At 69.5% G+C, this 1,156-nt stretch overlaps 1 protein-coding gene across 1 annotated transcript in view; it reads right to left on the bottom strand.

Annotated features, from left to right (window-relative positions):
• The window catches only part of DCST2 (DC-STAMP domain containing 2), a 6,400-nt gene that overhangs the window by 3,070 nt on the left and 2,174 nt on the right, over positions 1-1,156 (bottom strand). The window contains exons 6-9 of the mRNA XM_026045975.1: positions 976-1,120; positions 344-511; positions 180-280; positions 9-110 (exon numbers count right to left, since the gene is read on the bottom strand). Of these exons, the coding sequence (XP_025901760.1) occupies positions 9-110; positions 180-280; positions 344-511; positions 976-1,120 (516 nt within the window). The remainder of the gene's footprint in view (positions 1-8; positions 111-179; positions 281-343; positions 512-975; positions 1,121-1,156) is intronic.

Genomic DNA, 1,156 nt, shown 5'->3' with positions numbered 1-1,156 from the left:
AGGTCGGCGTGGGCGCCGTCAGCCGCGTGGCGCCGCGCGGCGCGGTGCAGCGCTCCTGCCAGCCCCGTGCGCCGCGCCAGGATGCTGTTGTAGAGGAAGCAGATGCGCTCCTGGGCGAGCACGCGCGGTGTCGGTGCGGGCGGCCACCCCCTGGCACCGGCACCGGCACCGCCGCTCACCTGCTCGCGCTCCGGGTAGTAGGCGGCGCAGATCACGCGCCGCAGCCGCCCCACGTAGCTGCCCACGAGGGCGATGGAGAGGCAGACGCCGTAGAGGATGCCTGGGGAGGCAGTGGGTGGGCGCGGGCGCCCCCGGCCACACGTCCCCGTGTCCCCCCGCTCACCCATGGCCATGTAGGTGCGGTAGTCGGGCTCCACGGGCCGCAGGCGGCAGCGCTGCGACAGCACCGACACGTTGCCCTGCTGCAGCGCCTCGAAGGCGCCCACCAGGTCGCGGAAGATCTCGCTCGTGTAGCCGCTGCCGTTGACGGAGATGCCCAGCACCGAGGGCGCTGCGGGCAGCCCCGCTCAGCGCCAAGGGACAGAGCGGGGTGTCGCCACCCCCATCCTCCATCCCCRTCCCCATCTCCRTCCCCATCCTCATCCCTATCCTCATCCCTATCCCCACACACATCTCCATCTGCATCTCCACCTTGGTCCCCACTCCAGTCCCCATCCCCACCTCCGTCCCCTCCCCAGTCCCCATCCCCATCCYCATCTCCATCCCCATCTCCATTCCCATCTCTTTCTCTATTCCCATCCCCACCCTGTTCTCATCTCTGTCCCATCTCCATCCTCATCCTAACCCACATCTCCATCCACATCTCCATCCCCATCCCATCTCCATCCCCATCCCCATCCCACCTCCATCCCCATCCCATCTCCATCCCCACCTCCATCTCCCACCTCATCCCCATTCCCATCCCCGTCTCCGTCCCCACGGCCACCTCCACCGTCACCCCCGTGCCCGCCTCACCGCGCGCCACCGTCTCCCCGCGGAGCTCGTGCCGCAGCAGGTCGAGGAACCAGAAGACGCTGTAGTCGGCGAGGATGAGGCCGAGCCCCAGCAGCACGTGCCGCAGCACGGCCGCCAGCTCCAGCCCGTAGCGCTGCCGCTCCTGCTGCGAGAAGCAGAGGCCGCGCGGGCGCACGTAGCG

Source organism: Nothoprocta perdicaria, unplaced genomic scaffold (genome assembly GCF_003342845.1).
Source record: "Nothoprocta perdicaria isolate Ctin4 unplaced genomic scaffold, notPer1 scaffold_419, whole genome shotgun sequence".
NCBI classification, from domain to species: Eukaryota; Metazoa; Chordata; class Aves; order Tinamiformes; family Tinamidae; genus Nothoprocta; species Nothoprocta perdicaria.
This window is presented reverse-complemented; position numbering and strand designations above follow the sequence as displayed.